The 27350-nt window shown below is 31.2% G+C and overlaps 5 protein-coding genes across 5 annotated transcripts; 4 read left to right on the forward strand and 1 right to left on the reverse strand.

The window, feature by feature from the left end:
• Positions 1–2732: 2732 nt before the first annotated feature.
• On the forward strand, positions 2733–5742 carry LOC137823357 (proline dehydrogenase 2, mitochondrial-like). The gene is made up of 4 exons (XM_068628459.1): positions 2733–3588; positions 4466–5111; positions 5201–5441; positions 5558–5742. Exons 1-4 carry the CDS (start codon positions 3046–3048, stop codon positions 5595–5597), a joined length of 1470 nt encoding a protein of 489 aa, XP_068484560.1. The 5' UTR covers positions 2733–3045; the 3' UTR covers positions 5598–5742.
• A 4788-nt stretch (positions 5743–10530) lies between these two features.
• LOC137823358 (S-adenosylmethionine decarboxylase proenzyme-like) lies at positions 10531–13059 on the forward strand. The gene is made up of 3 exons (XM_068628460.1): positions 10531–10710; positions 11399–11548; positions 11630–13059. Exon 3 carries the CDS (start codon positions 11771–11773, stop codon positions 12839–12841), a length of 1071 nt encoding a protein of 356 aa, XP_068484561.1. The 5' UTR covers positions 10531–10710; positions 11399–11548; positions 11630–11770; the 3' UTR covers positions 12842–13059.
• A 5187-nt stretch (positions 13060–18246) lies between these two features.
• Positions 18247–19402, forward strand: LOC137825892 (stress-induced protein KIN2-like). The gene is made up of 3 exons (XM_068631695.1): positions 18247–18403; positions 18957–19019; positions 19108–19402. Exons 1-3 carry the CDS (start codon positions 18317–18319, stop codon positions 19183–19185), a joined length of 228 nt encoding a protein of 75 aa, XP_068487796.1. The 5' UTR covers positions 18247–18316; the 3' UTR covers positions 19186–19402.
• A 334-nt stretch (positions 19403–19736) lies between these two features.
• Positions 19737–21066, reverse strand: LOC137825951 (short-chain dehydrogenase reductase ATA1). The gene is made up of 2 exons (XM_068631768.1): positions 20933–21066; positions 19737–20602 (listed from the first exon to the last, which is right to left on the reverse strand). Exons 1-2 carry the CDS (start codon positions 20983–20985, stop codon positions 19777–19779), a joined length of 879 nt encoding a protein of 292 aa, XP_068487869.1. The 5' UTR covers positions 20986–21066; the 3' UTR covers positions 19737–19776.
• Positions 21067–21418: 352 nt separating this feature from the next.
• LOC137824296 (pentatricopeptide repeat-containing protein At3g02490, mitochondrial-like) lies at positions 21419–23870 on the forward strand. Its single transcript, XM_068629870.1, has one exon. It carries the CDS (start codon positions 21679–21681, stop codon positions 23566–23568), a length of 1890 nt encoding a protein of 629 aa, XP_068485971.1. The 5' UTR covers positions 21419–21678; the 3' UTR covers positions 23569–23870.
• Positions 23871–27350: the final 3480 nt, after the last annotated feature.

The following is a 27350-nucleotide window of genomic DNA, read 5'->3' on the forward strand; positions in this document are numbered from 1 at the left end:
AAGAAAATAATTATTTTAAATTAATATTTAATCAATATTTATTAGATTTTACTTATTTATTATTATATATTTTAAATTAGTTTTTTAAAGCCTAATTTAAATATCAATTTAAGAATTATTTTATAAATTTTTATTAATAATAAAAATCTACTCTAAATATAAATATTTTTATTAATAATAAAAAACCACTCTAAATATAAATAAAAAATATTATGAACTTCATTTATCCAACTAATAATTTAGAGTTTTAATTTTTTCCATTATTTAATTATACATTATTTATTATTAAATTGCATCATTAGATTCTAAAATATACCGTTGACCATATATTATTTATTACTGTTTTTATTAGCAAGACAATAATCTTAACAGAAGAGTGTAATTAATATCATTATTTATTTTTAAAAGTTAACAAAATCAATTTTAAAATCCACTTCGTCCCAATAAATTTATTAAATAGACAATAATTTAAATATAAAAATATCAATAAAATAATTTATAAATGTAAAAGCTTCTGTAAAACATTTGTAATTCTAATTACAGTGTATACCTTCAATAAAAAAAATAAGAGATAGTGAGGTTAAGGCGTTTTTATATTAATATAAATTCATGTATGTTCTATTAATTTTTTATTTAATTTGAAATATATATTATTTACTTTTATTCTTTCATATTTCTATTATTTAGTTTAATTATGGTTTTTATTTATATATATTTATTGCATTTAATTTATACCCAGTTACTTATTATGTTTATTAATTTATAATTATATGATTTACTTTACAGTTACACATTAGTTCTGATTTTATTTATATTTATATAATTTAAATTATTTCCAATCAATATTGTTTTTTTAATTTTTTAATTATGTTATTTAATTTTTTATCTATGACATTAATTTTTTTTATTAAATTTATAATTATATGATTTAATTTATTTATATACTATGATCCTCTTTATTAAAACCATAATTGAATTATTTAATTTATCTTATCATTATGTTATTTATTATGTTACTCAATTTATCTCCATTTACGTCCTATTAATTTGTATTTTTGTTATTTTGTTTATTTGAGATGTACTTACTCATATATCATTATTTATTCAAAGTTTTTTTTATCAGCATTTATTAAAGGTCTTAATTTAAATTTTATTTAATTTTGTATAATTTAAACATCATTTTTTATCATTTGAAGAAAAAAAATAAAGTAATTTTTTTTATTTAATGAACTTGGATAAAAAAAAGTTAATTATATATTCTATTATTAATTTTATATTTTTTATTTGTTTGAATGATGTTATAGAATATTAATTAATACATCCCATATTTTATATAGTTATCATAATTTGTTAGACTAAAGAATGAAATGAATAGATCATATTAGAGGGTAAAAAAGTATTTATTACGTAGGTGAATATTTTGATAATGCATAATAACATTTTGAACTAAAATATTGATACATTAAATTTGAGATTATCTAAAACATCATTAAGGCTAGGTGAATATTTTGATAGTTGATAATAACATTTTGAACTAAAATATTCATAAACTAAACTTGAGATTATCTAACATTTGTTCAACATCATTAAGATTAGGTAATGATTATATATATTTTATGGACTGATAAATGACCAATATTTTTTAAAAGATAATTATATTTTTTAAATATTTTTAATAAAAAATATTTAACTATTTAATCATCTTGAAATAATTTTTTTATATTTATAGTGGATCATTAAAAAGTGAAATATGAATCAAATGTTTAATAAATTGAGATTCAGTTTTATGATTGTAGGTCAAGTTTCAATTATCTATATTCTATAATTATCTATATTCTATGTTAATTTTACTAAAATTAATATTTAAGGCTTACCAAAGTTTTCATGCATAAAGAAATAATAGTAAGAGTTGGTTGAATTTTTGTGGAAATTCTTCACTAAAATATTGTCAGACTCCTGAAAAACTTGTTTTAATGCTCTTAAAATATATTAAATATATAGATAACCCTTTATCCAACACCATGTGTTATTTTCTGCCAATAACTACATAAAAAAAAGTGCGATTAGTTAATGGAAAAGATTTTGTTGACATCTAAAATGTAAAATACATACAAATCATTATAATAATATAATAATATTTTAAATTAAAAAATAAATTAAATATAATTAAAATATTAATTTATTTGTTTGTTAAGTGTATGTTTATTATTTTATATAGTTTCAATATATCACCACTTTTAATTAATAGGTTAAGTTTAAATTTAAGTAGTAAATTGATAAGAAAAAAAAAGAGAAAAGTTTCTTTAACCTTATCAAACATACATTTAACAAACATTTATAATAATATTTTGAATTAAAAAAAAACAAAAACTAAATAAAATATTAATTTATTAAAGTATGTTTTCAAATTGTTGAGAAATGATATTTGACCACCATAAAATTATATACATTTTTATGTGATGAATTTAAATATAAATATAAATATATATATATATATAGTAAAGATTAAATTTATAATTAAATAATATAGAAAAATATTAAAATAATAATATTAAAATTTATAATATGTTCGTATCAAATATATATGGATTGTGAATAATATATATTTTAATTTTAAGAAAAATTGGTGAGAAATGAAGAGATGAGAACAGATGGCAGAGTACGTGTTGAGTGATGAGAAAGAAGAGATAATGAAGATTGGTATAAGGTGGATCTGTGTCAGCACCGAATGTGTCTGAAATATTTGAGGCTTTCGTTTCGTTCCTACAGTTACGGTCACTTCAGAAGACTAAGAAAAACACAAACACAAACGTGTGTGGTTTTACGAAAAATAGGTACTATGAAGGGAGGAAGAGAAAGAGCACGTTGCATGGTGAGAGTCCTATAAAAAGGAAGAGAAAGAAGAGGAAGAGCAGAAGTAACATTTAGCATCTCACAGGGCTTAGGAGTCCCAAAGAAAGAGAGAGAGAGAGGAACCAAACACAGGGAGGAACAACCCAACACCAACACCAGCCCCAACAAACACCGTCTAACGTTGTTTGTTACATGGCCACCCGTGTTATTCCACCAAGAATCCTAAGGAACCTCCGCTACAACACTGCCACAAAACCCCTCAAATCCGTTCAACCTCCTCTCTCCCCGTCTCTCTCTCCTTCTCCTTGTCTCCCACCCCCGACCTCCACCGTCCTCCGCCCAGCCGCCACCCCTGACCTTAACTTCCACGACGTTGAAAAGCTCTTTTCCCACGTCCGCACCACCGCGCTCCTCCGCTCCGCCGCCGTCCTCCACGCTACCGCCGTCGAGCCCTTAGTCGACTTCGGCTCCTGGCTTCTGCGATCCAACCTCGTGAACGTCCCCGGCCTCCGTGAACTCATATTCGCCACCGTCCGCGCCACCTTCTACGACCACTTCTGCGCCGGAGAAGACGCCCCCACCGCCGCCTCCAAGATCCAAGAACTCAACCACGCTGGCCTCCGCGGCATGCTCGTTTACGGGGTCGAGGACGCCCTCGACAATGACGCCTGTGACCGCAACTTCAGAGGGTTTCTCCGCACCATCGACGTCAGCCGATCTCTTCCCCCTTCTTCGGTAACCCCTTCTTCGTTTTTCTCATCCTTCGCCTCTACTTTTATTCATTGAAAATGTTTTTCACTAGACCAAAAATTATACGAATCAGCATCAATGCATACCCGTGATCTTGATCTATCTTTATACAGAAGCCCCTGCAATGTATGTAATGTTCTACCATTTCTGATGCATTCAACACTTAACATGGTCTTTAGCTTTTATTTCTGTCATGTGTCACGTTGAGATCATAAAATGTTCTGGTTACTTATCGTATAAACAGGACACCGTTTTCATTACACCAATTTCATGCAATAGATTGTTTGACAGATTGCATAAAATCTATAAGAGCAATGTTTTTTCTTCTGTTGTTGTTTGTTTGTTTGCTTGTTTGTTTTTGGGTTTTTGCATGTAACAGATGGGCAAGAATGGTGTGATCTGGAAGTGACTGACAAATGTACTAAATGGCATTGTTGAAATGAGAAATGGAAACGGTTGCTTGATTGGGGTCCTATCTTTGCTCGTGAGCTAGCTAGCCTTGATGTGATGACGTACATGGAATAGGAGTGAAATCTAGTAGCACTACTGTTAGATATGATGTTATTGGAGAGGGAGAAAAGATTGGTGATTTCACTGGTGTCACAGTTGCGCGGTGCTTGAAATGGGGTAGAGCGGAGTGTTGGTTTTTCTTCAACAACAGCGTTGATCGACTTGACTACTAAGCTACTGTCTAGAACCATCGGATTTCCTTGTCAATTTCCTTTTGGTACCACCGAACAAGTAGACCACGCAAATCATGTGGCTGCTTGTGCTTTTTCCTTTCTTTTCACGTGGAATGTGGTGTGTTTTAGATGTTGAGTGGGGATGATGATGATTCTAATGAATTTGTTTGATGTGACAGGTGAGCTTTGTGATCGTGAAGATCACTGCAATATGTCCAATGAGTCTTTTGGAAAGAATGAGTGACCTGCTTAGATGGCAGCACAAGGATCCTTCTTTCAGTTTGCCATGGAAGCAAGATTGCTTCCCCATTTTCTCTGAGTCAAGCCCTTTGTACCACACAAGGACTAGACCCGAGCCTCTCACCCCTGAGGAAGAGAGGGACCTCGAACTTGCAATGCAGAGATTCCTCGAGCTCTGCCAAAAGTGTGCACAATCCAACATTCCTTTATTGGTTGATGCTGAACACACTTCTGTTCAACCTGCCATTGACTACTTCACCTACTCCTCCGCCATCGTGAACAACAAAGATGATAACGCCATTGTATATGGCACCATTCAGACCTACCTGAAGGATGCCAAAGAGAGGCTGCTGCTGACAGTAACGGCTGCAGAGAAGATGGGAATCCCAATGGGGTTCAAATTAGTGAGGGGTGCTTATATGTCAAGCGAAACAAAATTGGCTGAGTCTTTGGGGTATCAATCCCCAATTCACGACACCATCGATGACACACACGAGTGCTTCAATGCCTGCTCATCTTACATGCTCGAGAAGGTTGCTAATGGCCCGGGTGGAGTTGTTCTTGCAACTCACAATGTTGAGTCAGGTACAATACATCATCAGTTATCATTCATTGAGTTTAATGTATATATGTCTTTTTGAAGAAAATTGTTATAAAAAATAATAAATGTGTAGGGAAACTGGCTGCTGCGAAAGCTCATGAGCTTGGGATTGGAAAGGTGAACCACAAGGTTGAATTTGCGCAGCTGCATGGCATGTCTGAGGCTCTTTCCTTTGGTCTAAGCAATGCAGGGTTTCAAGTGAGTAAGTATATGCCATTTGGACCTGTGGAAACTGTTATGCCATATCTCCTCAGAAGAGCTGAAGAGAATAGAGGATTGTTGGCTGCTTCAGGCTTTGATAGGCAACTGATGAGGTGAGCAGAAACTAAAATAAGAGTACTTTATTTTAACCACTCTCCATTGTGGCATATACACAAATATTTGGTTGGTGTTCTTCTGATCTGGCATTCATGTTTTGCTTTATCTGCAGGAAGGAGCTGGGAAGGAGACTAAAATCTGCTGTCTTTTAATTTCAATTTGATGGGACGAATACTTGGGATGTTATAATGTATTGCTTTTAGACAATAGGATTTGTTACATTTGTGTACAAATTACAGAATCCTGTTATCCTTTTTGAAATGTTACTTCAAATCAATGAAAAGTACATTTAACTTTGATTTTGTATTTTAACTATATTCCACTAGTGTGCCAAGACTGAAGTTATTTTTCTTAAAGAAAACACTAATAATTCAACAACTTGACAACAAAACCATAAACACATCAGTAATATGAAAATAAGATAGCAGTTACAGCCTGAATTCACCAAATGGCAGCTATAACAGCCTAGTGTTTAAAGATTTAAATTGATATGAACATCAAGTAAACAAAAAGTTACTCCACCAGCAATGATTCCAACACCAAGACAAGTTGCATATTCAATTTGTGTGCTGTTCTTGTCACTTTCAAATCAAATTGGTCCATTTCATTTGGGAAAAAAATGAAGGGGAGATAATAATTTGTTTCATTTGCTAGGAAGAGTCCAAAGGTGCTTTCTCAAACCATAATAATTACAACTTGTTCACTATCATAATCTGATAGGTAGCTATAGACAACCATTTAACCAATCAATTGGGCAAGTGTCAAAATCAAATTCAAGGAAAATGACACAAGCTCAAAAGTAACCAATGATAAATTTAAAATTGAATTATAAGTTAAAGATTTCATGGCCGCTATTATGAGTTGGAATCCATGGATGGGTTTAGGGTTTAAGATTAAAAAAATGATGAGTTTAGAGTTTAGAAATAAACAAAAAAACCAATGTTTAAAATTTGAGTTTGCTATTTTTTTTTCTTCCGTGATGGAACTTCAAGATCCTAATTAATTTTGCTGTTTTTTTTTCTTACTATATTTTCTTTATTTGTTAAAAAATGATTATTCTTGACATATTTGAACATTTTGATAGTTTTAATATAATAAATATTGTTTGAATAGTGTTATTAAGAATTACTATTGAATTAAAACATGACTTGTGCAAAAAAATTAAAATAGTAATATAATATTAAGTAAAAATATATATTTTTATTGATGCATGTGTATGAATGAAGTTTTACTCAAATAAAAAAATGAAATCTTTACTCTCTGCTTAAAAGAGTTAAAACCAAGTTTAGAACTCAATTTTTGTGGACTATTTTTTCAATTGAAATCCTGAAGTTGTATTTATTTTTTAATTGGTCTATCGATATTCGTTAAGGAAAATTAATGATGAAAACTTAATTTAAAAAAACAAAGGAAAATTAATGATTAAAACTTAATTTAAAAAAACAAATACATATTTGAAAACTCAATTTAAAGTGTTATTTAGAGACTAAATTAATATTTTAAAAATAGTTTATAAATCTAAGTAATTTTCAAATTCTTGTAGGACATTTTCAGAAAATTTCTTAAATATTTTATAAAATCTCTAGAATTTGAAGACTATTAGTTAAACTTAAAAATATATATAATGTACATACATAAGAGTGTATAAAAAAAACCGGGTCAATATATTTTTTTTTAAAGATTTTTTCTTTTAAAAAATCTTATATTTAAACTGTTTAGTTTGAGGCAATTTCTTACTGCAACTTCATAGTTTCTTCCTGCACCTCCATAGGTTCACATAGCACTTGAAAACGAACCCCAACGAGCAAAAAAGAAAACCAAAACGAAGAAAACCATAAAACCCTAATTTTTGCAGCAGAAGATGATGAATCGGTTCACATGAAAACCAAAAGCGAAGAAAACCATAGAAAATCTAATTTTTCCAGCAAATGAAGAAGAATGAATCGGTTCACAGCACTTGAAAACGAAACCCGTCGAGCAAAAAAGAAAATCAAAACGAAGAAAACCATAGAAACCATAAAACCCTATTTTTTTTTCCAGCAAAAGAAGATGACTCGGTTCACATAGCACTTGAAAACGAAACCAACCAAGCAAAAAAGAAAATCAAAACGAAGAAAACCATAGAAACCATAAAATCCTAATTTTTACAACAAATGCAGAAGAAGAAGATGAATACACACATAGAAGTTGAAAATGAAAAAGAAAACCAAAGCGAAGCGAAGAAGATGAAACGAAAGAACAAAACAGAAAAAAAGAAAGAAAAAAAGAGAAAACATTGCGGAGAAGAGCCATGGAGTTTCCACAGCCATAGAAGCCCTAATGCAGAAGAAGATGAATAGATTGGGCCGAACTCTGGCCCAACCCACCAGAATGAAAATGCATCAAATGATACCACGTGTCCAAGCATGAATACATGACACGTGTCCAAATTTCCACTTTAAGTAAATACGATTTTAGGTTTTTATAGATATAGATAGATTTATTTTAATAAAATTAACTATTTATAATAATTTAAATTATTTTATTATTATTAGTTAAATTTGGACAAAATTTAGGTGTTGGGTGACAAGTCAGCAAAAATAAGTAGTTATTTGAATTTTAAAGCATAGTTACCTAAAACATAAAATAGTGAGAATTTGTCTACGAGTTAAAAAGAAATAGTTAATCTGTCCCTTATTAATATTAACTAAAATTAAAATTTATTAAAATTATAAGAGAATTTCATAAATCTATAATAACTTAAATATTAACAATAAATTAAAATAATTATTATTATAAATTTATAATATAATAATATTATATCAATATTTAAAAAATGAGAGGAGTATAGTCTTCTCTTTACATTAGTTTCTTTACTTGTTCCACTCCTCAAACAATTTTTTTTTTATATTTGACCATTTAGATTACACATTAAATTAAAATAAAATTCATTAAAAAATTATAATTTTTAATAAATTGAAATCAATAACAAAATGTTAAAAATAGTAGTATTGAAGTATATGAAGAGAAGGTCTAGAATAGAAGAATGATCATGACTATAACTTACACATTTATTTCTCTACAATCTCATTTTTCTTTGTAACACCCCTCCATAAGTTCTAAAAGATACTTTATTTTGAATTATATAATTTAATTTTTTTTTCTAACATTAGTAATCCAAAAGTAAATTATGGTGGTGTAACAAGAAATATATAGAGTATTAAAAGAAATAGACGAACTTAGACATACAATAAAATGAACGGCCCAAAAGGGACTAGGCCCACGCCCACCTAAACAATGAACACGTGCTTTTGCTTTTCCTAGTTAAATGTTAAAAGGGGAATAAAGGAAATGTATATCACACAACAAACTAAGTGCTCTATAATTAAATATTTCTTTTATGCAAGGCATATTCCTTCTATATATTTTTATTACTGTAACAACTTTCTAAATAAGATTTATCTTATTATAGAAGGTGAATCCCAAAAATTTAATTTTATCTGTTTTCTAAATGGTACCCAAAAAGAATATAATAAAACTTTTAAAGTAGATGTTTAGATAGAATAAGTTGACTTAGACAATGGTGAAATTTTATCTGTTGATTAGTCAGATTAGAAGAAATGAATTGAGAGAGAAGGAATGGTGAAAAATATATAGAGAAATGATATGAAGAGAATGGAATATTAAGTGATGTGGGACATGTAGATGCAGACTGTGGCAGGGATAAAGGATTCAATCGAATTTAGAAGTGAGAAAGAAGAAACAAAGGCGATTCGATGTGGGGCAAATGGCAGTGAAATTTGAACGGAGGGGAGGTAGCAGAGGCAGAATAAAACATCCAATTCCCGCACAAGAATATGAATATCAAAAACCAAAACCACTTTTCTTCATTCTTTTTATGTGACTTGCGTTTCGAACATCCTTACGCACACGTACCCGCCCATCATCCTCTTTTCAAATCGCATCTTTCCTCTCTTTTTCTTCTTTCCATTTAACTCCCTATCATCTAATTAATATTCCTTACCCTATTTTTCTAAAACATATGTATAGAAATTATTGAAGAGGTCAAAAATAAATACCATAGTGACCTTTTTCTTTTTGAATAACAATGTTTTACTATTATTGTTTTTTTTTCTTTATTTCATTTTAAACCTAAAACATTTAAAGTATATTCAATAATTGCAAGGTACAATGGGTAAAAATTCAATTAAGTCAAAAGGCCAACAAGTGAACACTATAATTAGGTGATCTACTTAAGAGGTAGGTAGAGTGATTTTTATCTGATAACTAAACAAATTGTTTCTGACTTTATCACTAAAGTTCCTTGCAGGTACACACCCACCCAAGAATAATCACGAGCCTAAAAATCGAAAGTTGAAACTGACCAAGCACACAAGTGAGAGTCCATATCCAGCAACTAAGAACCAGTCCAAGCCTAAACCATTAGATTCAGTAGCTGAAGGACCAGTACAGTAGCGAGTGCCTGACAGACCAAAAAGAGAAGAAGAAGATCCCAAGCCCAAACCAGTGAATTTAGTAGCCAAAAACCCAGTATAGCAGCGAAAGTCTGAGAGACCGAGAAAAAGAAGAAAAATTGTTTCTAAGATTCTCTAAGAACATTTTAGTATCCACGTGAAGTCGAGAAGCAAGTTATTTAAAGAATAATAATTCTTTCTAAGGCCCGATATATATATATATAAAATAACTTATTATATATTTTTAATGCAATTATTTTAATTGAAATATTATCATTTAGCATACCTTAAGTATAATATAATTTATATATTATTATAATCTTCATTTGTATTGAATGTAAAATACTGGGTGAATTATATTTTAAAAGGAAAGAATAAAATTACATATTATAATGTGAATTTACTAAAATTTAAGATTAATAAGGCCTCTAAAAAGCAATGTATATATTCTATAATTAATGAACGATAGAATTAAACGCAGTATTACTTGTTTAGCACGTAAGCTGAGATTCTTTGCCAAAATTGACGGAGGAGGATAAGCGAAATAGAGAAATAGAAAATTGAGAGGGCATTATCGTAGTTTCCTATTCCCCTCGGCTCCTATATAAGTTTCATCTCTTCTCTCCGTAACAACCCAAGGATTTTCAGCATCTCAAGAACCAAAACCCTCTCTCTCTCTCCAAATTAACCTCAGCATAATCGTTTCCCTTCCTTGAAATTGTTCTGAGATTATTTCAATCGGATTAATTTAGATTCGAAGTTCAATTTCGGGAGGGGGATATAAGACAACTTCACTCGCGTATATATAAATGTAAGCACCAAGTTTTTGTATTCTTTTTTTTTAAGATTCTTGTTTATGTGTCGAGGTATACACCTGAATATGGTTCCATTTTTATATGAAGTAGTGAATTGAAAGAGAGAATTCGCAATTAGATTTCTGTTCTTGGTGTTGTGTTATTGTTTCCAAACTTTTTCCGGTTTGAAATTTCAGGTAAACCTTTTGTTTTAATCTGAATGTGTGTTTTTGCTCATGTTCTTCAATTATGTTATGGGGACTGGGACGAACATTTTTGGGTTTCTGGTTTTTAACAGTGTTAATGATTTTTTATTTATTTATATTCTCTCCAGCTTTATAACCTTTCCAGAATGATCAATGCTCTTGTGTTTTTTAAATTTGTTTTTGAATAAAAAAGATTAATGATCTAAAAGAATATCTCAGATCATTGTTCTTGTGTTTTTTTACACACAGTCTAGGCATGATAACATACCTCATTTTTCCCTTGTATGAACTGATTATTGAATTTGTATCATCATTTGTATTTATTTGTTCAAGATATTGAGAGGTTTCGCCACCTACATGGTGAATTTGTTCAAGATTGCAATTTTCCCTTCGTCGTTTATATATAATCATGTTCTTCTCACACAAAAAAATCTAGGATTCATGTTTGTATAGCGATTGCTAACATTCTGTCATTGATTTTGCTTTCTTCTTTTTGCAGAAAGGTCTGAATGATCTGATGGAGTCAAAAGGTGGCAAGAAGTCGTCTAGTAGTAAATCCTTTTCGTACGAAACTCCTCTCGGTTACATCATTGAAGACGTTCGCCCACACGGTGGAATCAAGAAATTCAGATCCGCTGCTTACTCCAACGTAAGTTTTTATGTTTTGATGATTAAATTAAGACATTTAGTATCCAAAATTGTGTTTGACACTGGAACTTGTCTATTGCAGTGCATCCGCAAGCCATCCTGAGATTCCCCTGGTTGTGTGACATAGCCCCCGTCTTCATTTTGTCTCCTCTTTTTCTTTTTCTCTCCCTTGTGTTTTTGTTCTCTTCCTACACAGCAAAACTTTCGTTCATTTCTAGTCAAGATGGCAGGCTCAGCCATTGGTTTTGAAGGTTATGAAAAAAGACTTGAGATATCATTTTCTGAAGATGGTGTGCTTGCTGGAGGATTGGGTCTGCGAGCATTGTCCAGGGACCAATTGGATGAGATTCTGAACCCAGCGGAGTGTACTATTGTTTCGTCGCTTTCAAACGATTATGTTGACTCATATGTTCTGTCGGAGTCAAGCTTGTTTGTCTATCCTTACAAAATTATCATTAAAACTTGTGGGACTACCAAATTGCTTCTGTCCATCCCCGTCATTCTCAAGTTAGCTGATGCTATTGACATTTCTGTGAAATCTGTGAGGTACACCCGCGGAAGCTTCATTTTTCCTGGTGCACAGACTTTTCCTCATCGTAGCTTTTCGGAAGAGGTCTCTGTTCTCGATAGCTATTTCGGGAACCTTGGTAATGGCAGCAAAGCTTACGCAATGGGCGACCCTTCAAAGTCACAGTTATGGCACATCTACTCTGCAAGTGCACAGGCAAAAGAATCACTAGACTCGGTCTATGGCCTTGAGATGTGTATGACTGGTTTAGACAAGGATTGCGCTTCTGTATTTTTCAAAGAAAATACATCTTCAGCAGCTTCGATGACTGAGAATTCTGGAATTAGATACATCCTTCCACAGTCTGATATATGTGACTTTGAATTTGACCCTTGTGGATATTCAATGAATGGTATAGAAGGGAATGCAATATCCACTATCCATGTCACTCCAGAAGATGGTTTCAGTTATGCAAGTTTCGAAGCTGTTGGCTATGACTATGATGACAAGACTTTATGCGAACTTGTGGATAGGGTTTTAGCATGCTTCCGTCCAGCAGAGTTTTCTGTTGCTCTGCACATTGACATGCATGGTGAAATGCTTGACAAATTTCCCTTGGACATCAAAGGTTACTGCTGTGGAGAGAGGAGCTTTGAAGAGCTTGGAGTGGGTGGTGCAGTTGTGTACCAAACATTTGTCCAAGGCGATGGTAGTGCGTCTCCCAGGTCTATTCTGAGATGCTGCTGGAGTGAGGATGAAAACGAAGATGAAGCAAGGGAGATATAATTATTTTTGGTTTTTATGTTTATCTTTACTGTGTGTTTTCATCTAAATAAACTTGGGGGTTATGATGTGAAAGTGAAGCAATAATCGTGCTGTGCTGCTTCACTTTCTACTTTGTTTTGTTTCTGTGATTTTCTCTTTACAACAGCCAACTCATATGATGCTGTTGCAGCTGTTTATTATTAAAATATAATAAATAAATAAATATATTTTTATTGTAACTATAGTTATTGTAGTTATTAGTGAGACGTGCTCAAATCTGTTAAATTAATGTACTTTAGTATGTTTTTATTTGGATTTGCGATTTTAATTTATACCATTTCCTGATAAATAATAACGCTAAAAAAAAACAAAGTTTGAAAGAACTTGGAGTATTTTATTAAGGTCATATTAATCTCCGATAAAATGCTAAAATATTTTTTTTTTTAGTGATATAATGGTGAAAAGAAATGAAGAAAATTTGAAAATATATTGTTTGATTATGTTATGATGTAAAATTAAAAATTATTTTAAATTCAGTAAACTAATATTTTAATAATACTAAATTAATATTTTAATAATACTAAATTAAGGTTGTATTAAAAGTAGATACATATTTCTAGTTAATATGGTGCAACGTACTAAGATTTAATATTAAAAATGTTTTAAGTAATAAATTTTAGAATGTTAAAATAAACTAGATTTAAGTAATAATATTAGTAAAAGACAATGAAACCAGCTAATAGAAAAATTACTCCGATAAATATTATTTTTTGTTTAAAAGAGTATTTAAATTTATATTTTATGATGAATGAGTAAAAATAAAAAATGAATTTGAAACTAGTCTAATTATCTTCCCCTTCTACTCTGTATTTCCATAGGCAAATTCTTTGGTGCCATTATATTTTAAGGGATACAGGATTTTTTCTTCTCATCTCTTATTTTTTTTTAAATATATAAAATTAAAATTTATTTAAAACCATGTGTGCCGACGACAACATTCCTTTTTTAGTTAAAACATTATAGAAAGTACGAATATCCATGTAAAAGAAATTTGAAATTTATGTACGTAAATATATTTTATATATATTGAAATTAAAGACAGTTTATATATATATATATATATTTTTTTTACTCATCCAATTTATTAAAATATTTTTTAAAAATAAAATCATAACCAAAAAGAAAAAGTAAAAGGACAATACATTAAAGATGTAGATATCAAAAGTTTGACATGGTTTGATTTGGTCTTAGAATATGTTGGTTGTTGGTTAACAAGTGTTGAATCTTTAATTTTATTCCTCTTATGACATGACATGTGTCAAAGAAACCATGGAAATTAAGAAAAATTCAATCTGAAATAGATCCCAAGAAATAGGGTAAAACACGTGTTAGGCAATGTAGTGTTTTGAGAAACTGTATAAATCTGAACAGAGTTTGCAAAGTTATCTGCATCTCAAACTCAACAATTCTTCATTTTTTTAGTTCATTCACTCACAGTTTAGAGAAGAAGATATGGATTCCCAGAATGCGAGTTACAATGCTGGAGTGACCAAAGGCCAAACTCAGGTTTTCTTTCCTCTCAGTCTCCACAAATTTCTGCATAACATCTTTTCAAGTTTTACAATTTATAAGAAAAATATCTATTTTATTGCATGTTCAAGTTTTCTGAACTGTATATCAGGACTAGTTAATAAGATGTTGTATAATTCTTATGGCATAAGATTTTTGTTGTTGTTTTTAGTGCTTCCAAATTGTATGTGGTTACAGGAAAAGTGCAGCAACATGATGGACAGGGCTTCCAATACTGCTCAGTCAGCACAAGACTCCTTGCAAGAGGTATTATAAATTTTGATTTTTAGATTGTTAATGTAAGTTAAAGATTGAATATTTCCTGCTTTTTTATGTTTTAATTTTTTCATTCTTTCGGTGATTCTTTTGATATCTATGTGAGAGTAAAATATTTGTAAAGACACTTCAACGTTCAAGTCAATCGAATTGTTTATCTAGTTTGTAAGTTTATGATTAAAACAATCATTACTTCTTATCATATAGTCTCCTCTTATTTATATTTTTCTAATCATTACTTGTAAGGACGAGCACAAACTCAATTATTCCTTAATAATTTTTTATTTCTTAATTAGATTTAATCAATTTAATTTGCAAATTAACATGGAACTCAGTATGGTCAAAAGGTCGTGTTGCCGCACAAGGTGATAGACCTTTCGGATTCTTGATTTCTGCCACCACTAATAAAGAATAGAATTAAAAACATTTTATAATATATAAAAAACATAAAAATCTTATTTTATAAAGTTGAATCAAAATTATATTTTTTTTATATAGATGGAGAATAAAATAAAACAAGTTTTCAGTAAAATGTATTTCATAGTGATTGAACCTTAAAATGGATATGAACAATTATGGATTTTATTTGATATTTTGCAGAGTGGTCAACAGATGAAAGCTAGGGCAGAAGGAGCTGTTGATGCCGTGAAGAATGCAGTGAAAAAGTAAGGAGCAGTGGCTGATTTTGGTGGATTTGGTTTTCCTTGACATTGCTACTTCAATTGTAGATTTATACATTTCAAGTATTTCATTTCATACCAAATGTAATGAGGACAAAGTTTCAAATTCCAATTACATAAATTATCATATTAGTCCCTGCTTATGAGTTATATGAATCTTCTACAAGAAGAAAAGAGACAATTTTCATTTGGTTTTGTTTTGCATGGTCTTGAAGAAGGTAAACATAGAAATAGTTAAAAAAAGTATTAGTGATTATGAAAACTAAAAATTTGAAAAAAAGGAACACTATCAACTCCATAAGTAATTTGAAAACTATAGCTTCTAAACAAAGATAAACAAATCATTACAGAAAAATTATACTATAAAATTTATATAAGACAAAATACTTCCATTTTAAATTTATTCTATCAATATAATAATATATTAATAATTTATATTAAAATATAAAAGATATAATTAAAATAATAATATATTAAATCTTAAAGTGGAAGTAATTTTTCCATCAATGCGCTCATCATTAAAATGGTGACCAGAATTTAAGTTAAAATTGGATGTTATAGCATAAAATTAGCAAGCAAATAAATATTTAAAATATTTTTTTTTGCTTATAGAGAACACTAAAAGAAGTAAAAATCAGTTAATATTTCTATTATAGGAGTTTAATCTTATAATCTTCTACTAGAGAAACATTTTTCTTTCAACAAAAGAAAAAATTAACTCATAAATTAAAGTGAAAAAGTCTTCTAATACTAACAAAACAAAAATCATGAACAAATTTTGAAAATATTCATTTTAAAATACTACTTTACTCTCTTTTTATTGCTAGAAGATACAAATAAGAACAAAAACATCATTAGTTATTGGACTGAAAAAGGTTTAAATAGTTTTTTTAATCATTTAAAAAGTTTCTTTAAAATTGACCGAATTATTGTTATATAATTTATATTTTTTAAATATATATAATTACAAAAAAATTAATTTTTAGAAATTAAAATAATTAGTTGCAATAATAACTAAATTAAAAATCATTTTAGAAACTAAAAAAAAATTAGCTTTTAAATTTGGTCTCTAAAACCTTAGTAAGATATCAATTATTAGAAACTATTTAACAATAATAAAAATTAATTTAGAAACTAAATTTTGTTTTAGTTTCTAAAATGGTCTCTAATTTAATTACTATTGCAACTAATTATTTTGGTTTCTAAAAATTAATTTTTATCTCATGATTTTTTTTAGTATATATATATATATATATATATATATATCGTTACAATTCAAAAAGTTTTATTTTATTTATAAGAATATATTTATCATGTTAATGTGACATTAAAAGTGACGTATTAATCTTTCATATATCTTTATTCGTAGACATTAAACAAGATAAATCCTATAAAAAAAATACTAAATATATATGAAAAATAAATACAGAATTTCCTTTTAACCACGAATTAATTTGCTTCCGTTTTTACCAAGAATTAAATCATGCTAAATAATGTATGAGAACAAGGTTCGACACATAAAAAAGGGAGAAAATATAAGAAATTGGAAAAACAAGACAAACACTTAAGTGTGTCAAGTGTGTTTTACTGGGTGTTAAAAAAAAAAATTTCCAACACTTAATTAGTTTACACTGTTTTTTCATCTTCGGATCTCAGATCAATTTATACAACGGAAAAAAAATATTTCACACCCTTTATTAAATAAAAAACCTGATAATTTATTTTAATAATATAAAAAAAAAATATTAATAATATTTAATTTAAAAAACAAAAAAATGATTAAAATACATTGATGTATTTATTCGTCTTTTTTTTATTATGGGTTATGAAAGTAGCAATACTCTTGTAGAAATTGAAAACAAACATATTTAAGTATTCTGCTAATCAATAATTTTTAAATTTTTCATTTTTAAGATATAGAATTAAGTGCTAGTATTTTTTTAGTGATCATACTTTTATTTTTCGGATCATTAGATTTATTTTCAGAAAAAAAATTAAATCTATAATTTTATAAGATCTAAGTACTTTTTTTTTATATCTAAACACTTATTAATACTTGATTGTGCCACATGTTTTTAAGATATATTACGTGATTTAAAATATGATATTCATTATTACATATATTTAACAGTAATTAATCAATCCCATCTACTTTATAAAACTGTTAAACTGTGCGATAAGAAAATCATTAAATAAAAATTAATTTTAAAGATGAAAAATAATTAGTCACTATTAGCTAAATTAGATATTATTTTAGAAATTAAAAAAAATAGTAGTATCTAAATTAGTTTCTATAGTTAATAAAATTTATAAACTAGTTTCTAGCAACCAAGACAAGAATCTAAAATAATTAGTAGTTAATAAGATATCAATTTAAAAATTAATTTATAAATTTTATTTTAATAGAAACTACTTTAGATACCAATAATTTTTTTAGTTTCTAAAAATAATATCTAATTTAGTTAATACAGTGATTAATTATTTTTTTTCTCTAAAATTAGTCTCTATTTAATGATTTTCTTATAATGTATATCTCCATCATCTGGTATGTAATATAGTTTTATAAAATAACTTTTGCTTATTTTAATTCAAGACTCACTTCATTTCACTTATCTTAATTAACTACGTATGCATGGATTCCAAAAATGCATGCAATATCACACTTTGAATCATTCTCTTGTTATGAGAATTTGTCCATGCATCAATTCAGCAACCACCTTCTGAAAATGGCACTGAATAATTCTCCACAACTCCTGAAAAATAGCACAACCCAAGAATCCTTCTAACATAAGCAAATGTTAGGAATAATCCACGTGGCATTAGACAAACCTCGTGAATAACGCAATTCTCAACCAAACTTGCATATAAATATGAAGAGTGTAGGAACTAATCTTCATCTCAAACTATAATCATTCTTCATCTTCATTCATTACATTCAATTCATTCGTTAAAGTTCATTACAGTTCAAAAGATGGATCCTCAGAAGAGGAACTACCAGGCTGGAGAGGCTGAGGCCCAACAAGCTCAAGCTCAAGCTCAAGCCCAAGGCCAAGCTCAGGTTTTCTTACTCCTCATGTAAATTTAGTCTTTTGGACTGTTTCTTAATGCACCTCCATATCTTCTTTTCCCACCCCATATTTCGAATTACATAATCCAGAAGTTAATCTCAGTTTTGGAAATAGCTTACAGATTATGTAATCCATAATATATTTTTAAAAAATGGTATTCTGGATTATATAATTCGGAAGTCTGGATTTGAGAGTAGCTTCCAGATTATGTAATCCAAACACACATTTAAAATAAGGTTTATATGGATTACATAATCCAGAAGTTAATCTCATATTAGAAAAGACTTCTGGATTGTGTAATACAAAAACTAATCATGCATCTGAAAAAAGATTTTCAGATTTTGTGATCCAGAAAACGAATTACAAATTTAGGAAAACTACTTTCAGATTACGTAGTCTAAAATATTGTATAAGGACATTTTTAGAAATATTAAAATTTATGGAGTGCAGGAATAAACAATAAACAGTTGTCTTTTTGGATGTGCTCTAATTTTGTATTATGTAATTTAAAAACCATATTTTTTGAATGTACAATGGGAAAAGGCTAACAACTTGATGGACATGGCTGGCAATGCTGCTCAATCTGCTAAGGAAACCATGCAAGAGGTTCCAATTTTGAACTCATAAAATTGAATGCTTTGTTATAAACTACTCAATACATTAATGTACATGTTTTTCTTAATTGTATATGCAGGCTGGTCAGCAGATGATGGCATCAGCACAAGGAGCAGCTGAAGCTGTGAAGAATGCAACTGGAATGAACAAAAATTGAATTAATTAAGAGGGAAATGCACGGATCCTGATCATCCAGTTTCACTTAGATTTTGTTTTTCTGTATTGCTTGTTTCTTCTTGCTGTGAGAGAGCATTGTTTAAGAAATGCTGTAGTTTGGTTTTTGTTTTCAGTGTACTCCTTTTTATGAGAACTCTATGATGTAGCTCTCATTTCATTATTCAATAAATCTTTTAGCATAATTTAATACTTCTAAATTTCCCTCATGATTAATGAGAAATTACACATATGGTTATTCCAATAGTTGATTATATAGCAAAAATCAACATAGTGTTGTTAGCACAGCTTGTCTGAATTAAGTAAGTCAGAATTTAGCATCAGTGGTACAATAACGTTCGAGAACGAGTGACCTGATAAGTCCAACAATATCATATTAAGAAGTGAACTTTAAATTTAACTTAACCTCATAAATCGACTTATAAGATGAGGTTTGCATCAACTTATATATTATGAAATGTCCTAATATGTAATCGATGTGACGTGAGATCTCCAATAAATATAGAATAAAAGTAAAATTTGATAAGAGGCTAATTCAGTTCATTGCATTTTCTTCTTAAAAATGACTATTAGATTAATTGGTAATTATGTTCTCTTCTGGCTTATGTTGGTACATGTAACACATTCTACTATCAGCAGATGTGTATCCTCCATCTACACGAAGATTGTGTGCTGTTATGAAGCCAGACTCATCACTAGCCAAAAACAGAGCAGCATGTGCCACATCTTCAATGGTTGCACCTCTCCCCTTAAGTAAACTTGCCCTTGTCCCAATATATTCATTCAAACATTCAGGGGTAATGTCAACATTAGCAAACCTTTTAAAGGCAGTGATAAGCATCTGAGAGGGAATCCCATGTGGGGAGATGCAGTTAACACGGATCAAATGCTCTCCCAGCTCACAAGCAGCACTTCTCACCAATCCATCTATTGCTGCTTTTGTCATGGTATAGCCATGCAAGGCCAAACCACCCATGACAGCTGCAACACTAGAAGTGCATATGATGGATCCTCCTCTTTGGCCTTTGATCATTGCCCTTGCAGCATGTTTGATTCCATGCACTGTTCCATGAAGGTTGATGGAAAATAAATGCCTCACTTGCTCCATGTCAATGGTTGTGATGCTTCTTCCCTCAGGGCCTCCAATTCCAGCATTGCTCAGCATGATGTCCAGATGGCCCTTCCACGACACTGCAAGGTTAATGGCTGATTCAACATCATCTTCCTTTGAGACATCACAGTGTATGTAGCGTCCCCCTATGGACTCTGCCACATTGGCTCCTAGATCATCAAGCACATCAGCAATCACCACATGTGCTCCATTTTCTGCAAACAGTTTAGCTGCAGTTGCACCAATTCCTCTTGCACCACCAGTTACTACTGCCACCTTATCAGCTAGCCTTAACAACAAATTAAAAACATGGTTAAATTACAAACATATTAAGTGGACCGAATGACACGATAACTGATAGTCTGATAAGTTTAACAAATAGTTATTAGGATAAAGTCGAAAATGACTCTGATAGCATATTAAGAAATGAATATCTGATATCATATTAAGAAGTTGACTTTATGCCTAATTCAACCTCGTAAAACTGGTTTGCACCTGTTTATATACTATGAAATACTTTTATCGCTAGTCTCTAACATAACAAATCTTATATTTAGTTTAACATTATTATCGATTTTCTGAAAAAAATGTACGATGTACAAGATAACAGTGTGCTAACCTTTTTGCAGATGGTTTGGGAGTTTCTATGTTCTGAGTCATGTGTGGTTCCATTTCATTGATGTATTGTTTTGTGGATCTTTGTATGATCAACACTTAAATATTGATCAGTTTGTGTGTAGAAATGCTTTGGTCCTGGCGTAAACATGCTTTTGCTACCTTATAACCACTACTCAACTCACTTTTTCATATTCGTAATTTATTCTCTTCATGTATTCCATGTTTATGGTTCAGCTAATTTCATTCAGATCTCATGTTTCCAAGAAGAAAAGAAAAAGTTATCAAGTTAAAGATCAAAGGAACGCAAAAATGGTTATTTTAATCCTTAAAAGATGTTTTATTTACTATCAGCTGAATCAGTGTTATAAAAATCTCTTCTATAAATCAAAGAATTTAAAAGAGAATTTTGAAAAATATAATTTCTTCATTAATTGGAAAGTAATTAAAACAAAGCAAAAGAGAAAAAAAGAAAAAAACAAGTGCCTGGTCAGAAAAATAGAGATAGATAATAGGATAAATTTCTGGTATACAAGATATGGGGTGCAAGTGGAAAACATGGGTGCAGAAATCAATCCAACAGTGCCTTCAAATTAGTAAGCCCAAATTATATTGACCAAAAAAAAAACGTTGCATCTCCTAAAACCCTAGTTACTGTTACTCTCTCTTTTTCCATGTTTGTTTCACAAACGCAAAATCTGGATCCATTTCGTCTCAAATCACAATCTCACGATTCGTGTGTTTGCAGAAATGAGATACCAATGGCGTCTTCTTCACCACCTTCTCCGTTCTCGCCCCTGCATTCCCAATCACTCTCAGGTACTTCCCTCCTCCTCTTCAATTTCCCGTCGTTTCACCGTAAATTCCTCCTTCCCGTTAAACCCTAGTTTCCGTCGTTTTTCTTCCGAACCTGTTCTCGATCACTCCGATAATGACCACGTCCTCGTCGCCGACGTTTTCTCCAAACCTACGGATTCCGACGACGTGAAAAACCTCGTCGAATCGAATCGCATTTCGATTACTCACGACGCTGTCCTCGCGGTTCTGTTGAAGCTCGATTCCGACGTTGATGCGGCGCGGAGGTTCTTCCAATGGGTTTCGGAGAACTACCCCGAGAAGTTGAGCTCCAAGTGCTACAACTCGATGCTGCGCGTTTTGGGGACCAATGGTTTGGTTCACGAGTTTTGGGAGTTGGTCGATTTAATGAAGAAAAAAGGGTATGGGGTTTCCAAAGGTGTGAAGGAGAGAGCGCTGGAGTGTTTTCAGAAGGGTGGAATGAATGGTGACGTGGCGAAGTTGAAGGGTTTGTTTGATAACTGGAATGAGAAGAACTGTGCTATAGTGTGTAGGATTGTGAGGAACAATGTGTGGAGTGATGATGTTGAGAGGCAGATTAAGGACCTGAATGTTGGGTTCTCCGGAGATATGGTTAAGATTGTTTTGGAGGGATTGGCATCGGAGCCGGCTAAGGCGCTGATATTTTTCCGGTGGTTGGAGGAGTGTGGGATGTTTAAGCATAATGGGGGAACTTACAATGCAATGGCGAGGGTGTTGGGGAGGGAGGACTCAATTGATAGGTTTTGGAAGCTTGTTGGTGACTTGAGGAGTGCTGGGTTTGAGATGGAGGTTGAGACCTTTGCTAAGGTTTTGGGGAGGTTCTGTAAGAAGAGAATGGTAAAGGATGCTGTAGAGCTTTATGAGCTTGCTATGGCTGGCGCGAATAAGCCTTCGGTTGAGTGCTGTGTCTTTCTGTTGAGGAAGGTTGCTGCTGGGAAAGAGCTGGATATGGATTTGTTTTCGAGGGTTCTAAAGGTTTTTACCGGAAGTGGGAATGCGTTGACTGATTCTATGGCTGATGCTGTGCTGAAGTCTTTGACCAGCGTTGGTAGGACTGGAAAGTGGAACAAGGTTTTGAAAGAAATGGAAGATTGTGGGTTTGTTGCTGGTGGTAATTTACGGAGTAAAATTGCCTTTAGACTTAGTGCTGCCGGTAACATAGAACAAGCTCACGAGTTCGTGTATAGAGTTGAAGCATCTGGGTGTAATGCGAATCGCAAGACATGGGAATCTTTGATTGAGGGGCATTGTGTTGCCGGAAACATTGATAAAGCTTTTGATTCTTTTAAAGAGATGGTTGATAAAGAGGGGATCACTTCAGCAGGCTATACTTTTGATGTGTTAATGAATTCACTTTGCCAAATGAACAGGGCAATAGATGCATGTAAGATTCTTTGCCGACTAGTGAATGAAAAACAGCTAAAACCCTGGCATTCTACTTACAAGCTGTTGGTAACCAAGTTATTGGATCAGGGAGGATTTGCAGATGCTTTGCCTATTTTGGGACTAATGAGAAACCATGGATTTCCACCTTTTACTGATCCATTTATTGAACACCTGTCGAAGAGTGGAAGCTATGATGACGCGGTACTGTTTCTCAGGGCAATGACTTCAAAGAGGTTTCCGTCTACATCTGTGTTTCTTCGTATGCTTGAAGCCTTCTTCAAGCACGGAAGACATGAAGAAGCACATAATTTCCTTTCTAAATGTCCACGGTTCATTCGAAATGACGTAGATGTCTTGAATCTCCTTTATTCCATGAAGTCCAAAGAAGCTGCTTCTTCTGCTATCTTGGCGGCTTAAGTTTGCGGAATATACTCGGAAATTTTGGTGAGTGCTTTTTTCCCTCATTTAAATTATTGAAAAAAAAAGAGTTGAATCATGCTCTGAATAAAGCCAAACAAACCAAAATTTTTGACATTTTATAATCTCATGCAACTTGTATTTCACATACAAAACGAAATTCTTTGTCTCCAACATTATTGATCAGTGAAGTGTAGTTCGATGCATCCTGAAATGTACATCGGATATTGAGATGATGCTATATAAGCAACCATCTATGGAGGTGTTCAATGTTATCCCAATAGCACTATTTGAACAGTTTAGTCATGTGAAATCTTTTTATTTTCTTCTATTATAAATATTTATTAAGTGTATCGTTTAAAAATTATTATTAATGAATTTCTTCTAGTACAAAAGAGGTTTGTTAATGTGCAAAACAATTGGAGTCCGTTTCTTTTTTCCAACCATAGCTGATTTGGTCCGAAGTGATGTTGTAAATTGACATGAAAATTTCAATTCATAAAATTGTGAAATGAGAGCTTTAATCTTCAATTCGAAAGTTATTTCTGATGTTACCCCTTCGATGATGAAACAAAGCAAGAACATCATCAGCTCCATAACTATTAACGGTCATAATTTATTTATGATTACGGAACACTACTTTAGATATTGATTTTGGATATTCTTGTCACATCGATAAAGTGTATACTGGTCCTCCTTTTAACGTTTCATATTGGGCCTAACAAATTTAGATCCATCCACCATATGTCAATTCCAACATGCCCCAGATTGTTATTGAAAATGACAAAAATTCTATCCTAGAATAACGAAAATAATCTTAAATAAAAAAGAGTGTAAGTAAAAATTACTTATGGAACCTCTTATCCCGAAAATATTCTGAATTTGGATTTCCTGAATATTTTTAAATTTTGGAAATTTTTATCCAGGATGATTTTCAATTTTGTGTTTTGGATTTTTTTGTCCAGAATGTTTTATATTTTTGAATTATATTTATTATTCTGAATTTTTCAAATTTGGGTTAAGAATAATTTTGGAAATTTCAAAAAATATAAGATGCCAAATTAAAATTGATATGGGCCAGGAAGAAATTGCCCAAATGTGGTGGATTTATTTCATATAAAGGCACATTCTGGACGAAGAAGCAACCATTTAACCATTTTCTTTTTGCCCATACAGAATGACATTTGAAAGAACTCACGCCACTAATAGTAAGGCTATATGTAAAAAGCCTTATAATTGATGCAAGGAAGTACAAGCAAACTGTATATATTGAAAAAAAAAAGATTTTTTATAATTTAATCTGGAAAATAAATTAAAACCACTCTATTTGATTCAAAATTTGAATAAATTACCAATCATGATGTTTCAATATATAATGAATTTAAAAATAAATATACATAATAAATTTTTAATTAAATAATATAAAAAAATATTGAAATAATAGTACTAAAAAATATGTATTGTGAATGTATTATTATCCAATGAAAAACTAACAATACAATAGTAGCAAGTTAAAATTGGATACGAGATTCTACGACGAAGTAGAAAGGTGAAAGAATGAAGATAGCTTAAATATTACACACTTAACTTTCTTGGTGGCTAAAGTGACATGAATGCCTTGGATAATCGTTCTATTTTCTGAATGCATCTCACGGTTCACGTAATAATCATTCTTTGAACTATTCAATTTTAGTTTATGGGTGGTGTTTACAAGAACCGTTTTTCACTTGAATGTAAGATAAATTTAGGATATTATTAATTCTAAAACAAAGCAAAAGAACATTTTTCTCCATCCATATATTTTCTGTTTTATATTTTAAAGTTACTTTTTTATCACAGTTTTATCTTTAAAAAACTTTTTATGAATTGAAAGAGAAATGAGTATATAAATTATTTTATCTCGACCTTATATAAGACTATATTAATACCGAAACCTGGAACATTTTGATAGCAAAAAAAGAAAAAAAAATATGAACAAGCTATTGCCAACTAAGAGACGTGTGTGTTTATTTGTGTCTTTTCCCAACAACGGACCACCCTGTTCCTTGTAGTTCCAAAATCAATGACCTAAACTATGTTCCAACTTATAACCACAACTGCATTCTTCCTTTCTTTCAAAGCAAAGTAACACTCTTTCCCTTTTCATGCTACCCAACACTTCCACCACAAAAATTGAACCAACGTTTACAATGCCACTCCTTTATCATTTTTTTAACTTTCTTCCAACGTTGCCCCAGAAGCCTTGTTCTCAAGAAAAAAAAGGCATAATTCGGTTGGCCATTGTACCCTTCACCAACAAAAACAATGAAACAATAACCAAACAAACAGAATGATAATAACTTGTCTGGAAAGAAGTTCCTCAATTTGTCAAACGCCAATCAAAATTTGATTTACTTGCCATCATATTGATAAAGACTTTTCCTATAGGTTTCAACATGTTATTTAAGTTCAAACTTTGTTGCATCCCTTATGAAAACTTTCTGTAATGTATCATTATGGTGTATGTAACTGAGTCTGGGCAATGAAAATGTTGGGTTTTGTTCTCGTAAAGGAGGTCACAACAGTGCTGCTTAAGACACGGAGGTCATTTTGGTTCCTCTCTGTATCAAATACTTGAAGGAATTGAGAGAGAAAGAAAGGGGTGTGTGTGGGGGACCAAAGCATGCATATGCTTTTTGTTGCTCTATACATGCATGCTTTGAGACTGCTAAAGTAACTGTCATGGGGAGGGAAGGAATTTTTGAAATTGGCTTTTATTTTCGTTTTGTCTTTGCAACAAGCATGCGTCTGGTCTTTTTCTACTCTTTGAATGCCATTTGGCTATCCATTTTTGTTTCATTCATTACAACATATTCCATGAGGTTTTGCTCTTTGCCTTGTAACACTATATTCTTTTCTACATACTAGGTAACTCAATAGTCAATTAAAGTACACAGATTTAGGTGAAATCCTTAATGTCTGTAATTGAGTATGTTCCTTTGTGCCTTAAATCACAAAATCTGATTGCACACTCATCATTAGCTTAATAATATATGCACCTAGATTTCAGTTTAGAACTTTGTCACATCCTCTGAAAATTAGGTGGTTCTTATTGTGTTTTGAGAAGCATATAGAAAATGATACTCCAAGTAACATATTCTTCATTTGCTCGAAAATACCTCATTCTTCTGGATTGTTTGGCTAAACATAATATCATTTTCATTTCTCAATCCGTGACAGCATTGCCAGCCTGATAGGCAAAGGGGTTGAATGAGACTTATCAACAAACAAAACGTGATGACTGAAGAGTTGAATGTGACCCTAGAAGCAGCACAATGCTGTCTTATTACATTATATTTACTTTTATATTCATTTTGTTCCACAAAATTATTTGCCTCGGCATCAAGTGCTTCTTTGAAGGTATTTTCCTAGTGGAAGTGTTTCTTGGAGCTTTGTGCAGTTGCATCTTTAGTCCTTTGGGAAGACTTACAGAACCTACAGATAAGAAACAAAAAACAAGCTATATTCTTACAGATAATGTGACAAAAAAATGCCATCATCTCGTGATGATTAGTAGCTATTGCTTCCCCCAAATCTTATGCACATCAGTTCAAAGCCAAGATGGGACCAAACTTGTGAAGAAACAATATGTGCATCATAAATTAAACTGAACAAATGATATTAATATCTGTTAGGCTCAATTTCAGCTAAAGGTTAACTAATCACTTATCAGTGACCCCTTTTAGATTTGGTTCACTTCATGGTGCATTGGCATTTCAACATTTGACATTACTACTGATAAT

This window comes from Phaseolus vulgaris, chromosome 8, assembly GCF_000499845.2.
Source record: "Phaseolus vulgaris cultivar G19833 chromosome 8, P. vulgaris v2.0, whole genome shotgun sequence".
Lineage (NCBI taxonomy): Eukaryota > Viridiplantae > Streptophyta > Magnoliopsida > Fabales > Fabaceae > Phaseolus > Phaseolus vulgaris.

Coding starts and splice junctions, on each gene's coding strand:
- LOC137824296 (XM_068629870.1), top strand. CDS start 21,679: ATGAGATACCAATGGCGTCTTCTTCACCACCTTCTCCGTTCTCGCCCC.
- LOC137825892 (XM_068631695.1), top strand. CDS start 18,317: ATGGATCCTCAGAAGAGGAACTACCAGGCTGGAGAGGCTGAGGCCCAA. Junction 18,404..18,956: donor AAGCCCAAGGCCAAGCTCAG/GTTTTCTTACTC, acceptor CAATGGGAAAAG/GCTAACAACTTGATGGACAT. Junction 19,020..19,107: donor CTAAGGAAACCATGCAAGAG/GTTCCAATTTTG, acceptor TTGTATATGCAG/GCTGGTCAGCAGATGATGGC.
- LOC137823358 (XM_068628460.1), top strand. CDS start 11,771: ATGGCAGGCTCAGCCATTGGTTTTGAAGGTTATGAAAAAAGACTTGAG.
- LOC137823357 (XM_068628459.1), top strand. CDS start 3,046: ATGGCCACCCGTGTTATTCCACCAAGAATCCTAAGGAACCTCCGCTAC. Junction 3,589..4,465: donor GATCTCTTCCCCCTTCTTCG/GTAACCCCTTCT, acceptor TTGATGTGACAG/GTGAGCTTTGTGATCGTGAA. Junction 5,442..5,557: donor TTTGATAGGCAACTGATGAG/GTGAGCAGAAAC, acceptor CTTTATCTGCAG/GAAGGAGCTGGGAAGGAGAC.
- LOC137825951 (XM_068631768.1), bottom strand. CDS start 20,985: ATGGAACCACACATGACTCAGAACATAGAAACTCCCAAACCATCTGCA. Junction 20,603..20,932: donor CCCAAACCATCTGCAAAAAG/GTTAGCACACTG, acceptor TTTGTTGTTAAG/GCTAGCTGATAAGGTGGCAG.